Below are 2,209 nucleotides of genomic sequence, written 5' to 3' on the forward strand. Positions count from 1 at the left end.
TCCAACTTATCAAGCACTTCAACTCTTCACCTGGGGCCTTTTGCCAGAAAAGCTCTTCCCCCAGGCATTATGATGGCCAGGTATTATCTCAGGTCATTCCAATTCTTACTTCATATTCCTTTTTCAGAGATGCCCACTCTTACCACCCTATCTTAAAGTGCCCTCCTGGCACTCCCTCTTACCACCCTATCTTAGTGCCCTCCTGGCACTCCCAATCTATTTGCCCTGGTCCTGTTTTTGTCACAGCACCTATCCCCACTTGCTATTTATTTTCCCCCTCCATCCTAGCAAAGTATAAATGATATGAGACCGGGAACTCTGCTCACTCTTCCATCCCCAGTGCATGGCAGATAATGACTGCTCAATGCATTTCAGCTGCACGAGGAGCTATTTTGTTGCTGTGCTCTTCTTATTCCTCCTCTCTTCCCTTCTTTATACCATGTGATATGCTATTCCTACCAAACAATGCTATCAAAATGGGAGCCTATCGATGAAACCACACGACAGGAAAAGACGCTGGTACAGTAAAAGGAATACACTGTATCTGAAAGAGCGCAAAGAATTTGAGAAGCTGTGTTATATGAATCAGGAGGCATGGAGAATGGAGGCAGGCTCAGGAACAAGCCGTGATTAGCGGATGCCATAACTTTACCTGCTGAAAGCCAAGAAACCTCGAAGCACTTACTGATCAAGATCAAAGACTAGTCTGGATTACACTCAACGTAGAGAACACAAAAATCCTCACAACTGGACCAACAGACAACACCAGGAAGAGGTACAATGATTCAAGTGCTCAAAGATTTCCTTTTACTTAAACCCACAACATACACGTTAGTGGCGGGCAAGAAATCACTATGAAGACTAAGGTGCACCTGACCCAAGCCATGCCTGCTAGTTTCAACTGCCTCAGATGCATGTGGAAGCAGACTAAGGGTGTCAGAACGAACGGATACATTTAATTTATGCTTTGCCAAGGAACACTGTAAGTACATGGACTTCCAGAAGGGCAAAGGTCTGGAAGGAAGTACAACCACAAGCTCCTCATAAGCAAGAATGTGGAGACTGTCTCACACACTTTGGGTATGTTCTGATCAGGAGGGACCAGTCTCTATAAAAAGACATCATAGTTGAGTAATTCCAGGACACTGAGATTGGGGACAAATGGGCTGCAGCTAAGAACGCAACCTAATTTGGGGGAGGAAGTTAGGTGTCCCCAGCACTCGGAGCCAAGAAACACTGGGTCACACTACAGTACCTTTACCTGTGCAATAGGGACCGCACACAAGGTCACACCCAATCCGACGGCCACCGTTTTGTGCCAAGGTCGAATCAGCTCCGAGAAACAGCGCTTCTTCAAATTGGCCGCAACAGGCACGCGCTGTCTGTACCTGGAAACAAAAACCCAACTTAATCCAACTTAACCCAACCCTCCGTCCCTGGGCGCGGGGCTTCAAGCCGCGGAGAAGGGAGCGGGAGCCCGGACCTCCAGGAGGGGGAGGGGAAGGGGCGTGGGTGTCGCCTCCGGGGATTCTTCCTTCATCAACTACCACCTGAGGAAGTTGACGCCGGTCTCAAGGCCGCCCAACGACCGTTTCCGCAGGCACCAACGGCCCAAGGCTTCCGGGGTCGGTCGGGGGCGCGAGTCCCGGACCCACCTGGGCCTTCAGGGCCTTGGCTCCCCCGCCGCGTCCCCTCCCTTCCCCAGCTCTCCCCGGGCGCCTCAGAGCCCGGGCGTGGGTGACACGCTTAGGAGGCGGAGCCCCTGAAAACTGTAGTGGGAAATGAACCCTTCGGCCCGACCAAGGAGGGGCGGGCGCGGGGACGCCGGACTCCCCCGGGAGGCGGGGCGCCGCGGCCCCGGTTGCAGCGCCTCCTGCGCCGCTCCCCTCTGCCCGCGAGCGTCTCAACGCCCGCCGCCGTACCTGAGGAAGGAGGCGACGCTCCGGGACAGCCAACTCCTCAGAGCCGCCATCCCGACCCGGGCAAGCGCCGGACGCCGGCGCCGGAAGTGACGTTACAGGCGAGGCGGGGGCGGGGCACAGCTTCCTCCAGCGGAGGGGCTCTGGCCCGGGGACCACGTTCCCAAGGAAGCCATCGGGATTGGTCAGACGGGGCAAGTGGGGGCGGGGCCCAAAATAACGGCCGTAACTGCCGCGCCGGCGCCCAACCGCCGGACCCGAGCCCGGACAGCTGCGCGGGGCGGGGAGAT

At 55.6% G+C, this 2,209-nt stretch overlaps 1 protein-coding gene across 1 annotated transcript in view; it reads right to left on the reverse strand.

The window, feature by feature from the left end:
* Positions 1-1,992, reverse strand: part of DIABLO (diablo IAP-binding mitochondrial protein) — a 20,843-nt gene extending 18,851 nt beyond the window's left edge. The window contains exons 1-2 of the mRNA XM_004709597.2: positions 1,923-1,992; positions 1,262-1,388 (exon numbers count right to left, since the gene is read on the reverse strand). Coding sequence (XP_004709654.1) covers positions 1,262-1,388; positions 1,923-1,972 — 177 coding nt within the window. The 5' untranslated portion in view covers positions 1,973-1,992. The remainder of the gene's footprint in view (positions 1-1,261; positions 1,389-1,922) is intronic.
* Positions 1,993-2,209: the final 217 nt, after the last annotated feature.

Source organism: Echinops telfairi, unplaced genomic scaffold (assembly GCF_000313985.2).
Source record: "Echinops telfairi isolate 266 unplaced genomic scaffold, ASM31398v2 ScPeMD7_7412;HRSCAF=8450, whole genome shotgun sequence".
Taxonomy (NCBI): domain Eukaryota; kingdom Metazoa; phylum Chordata; class Mammalia; order Afrosoricida; family Tenrecidae; genus Echinops; species Echinops telfairi.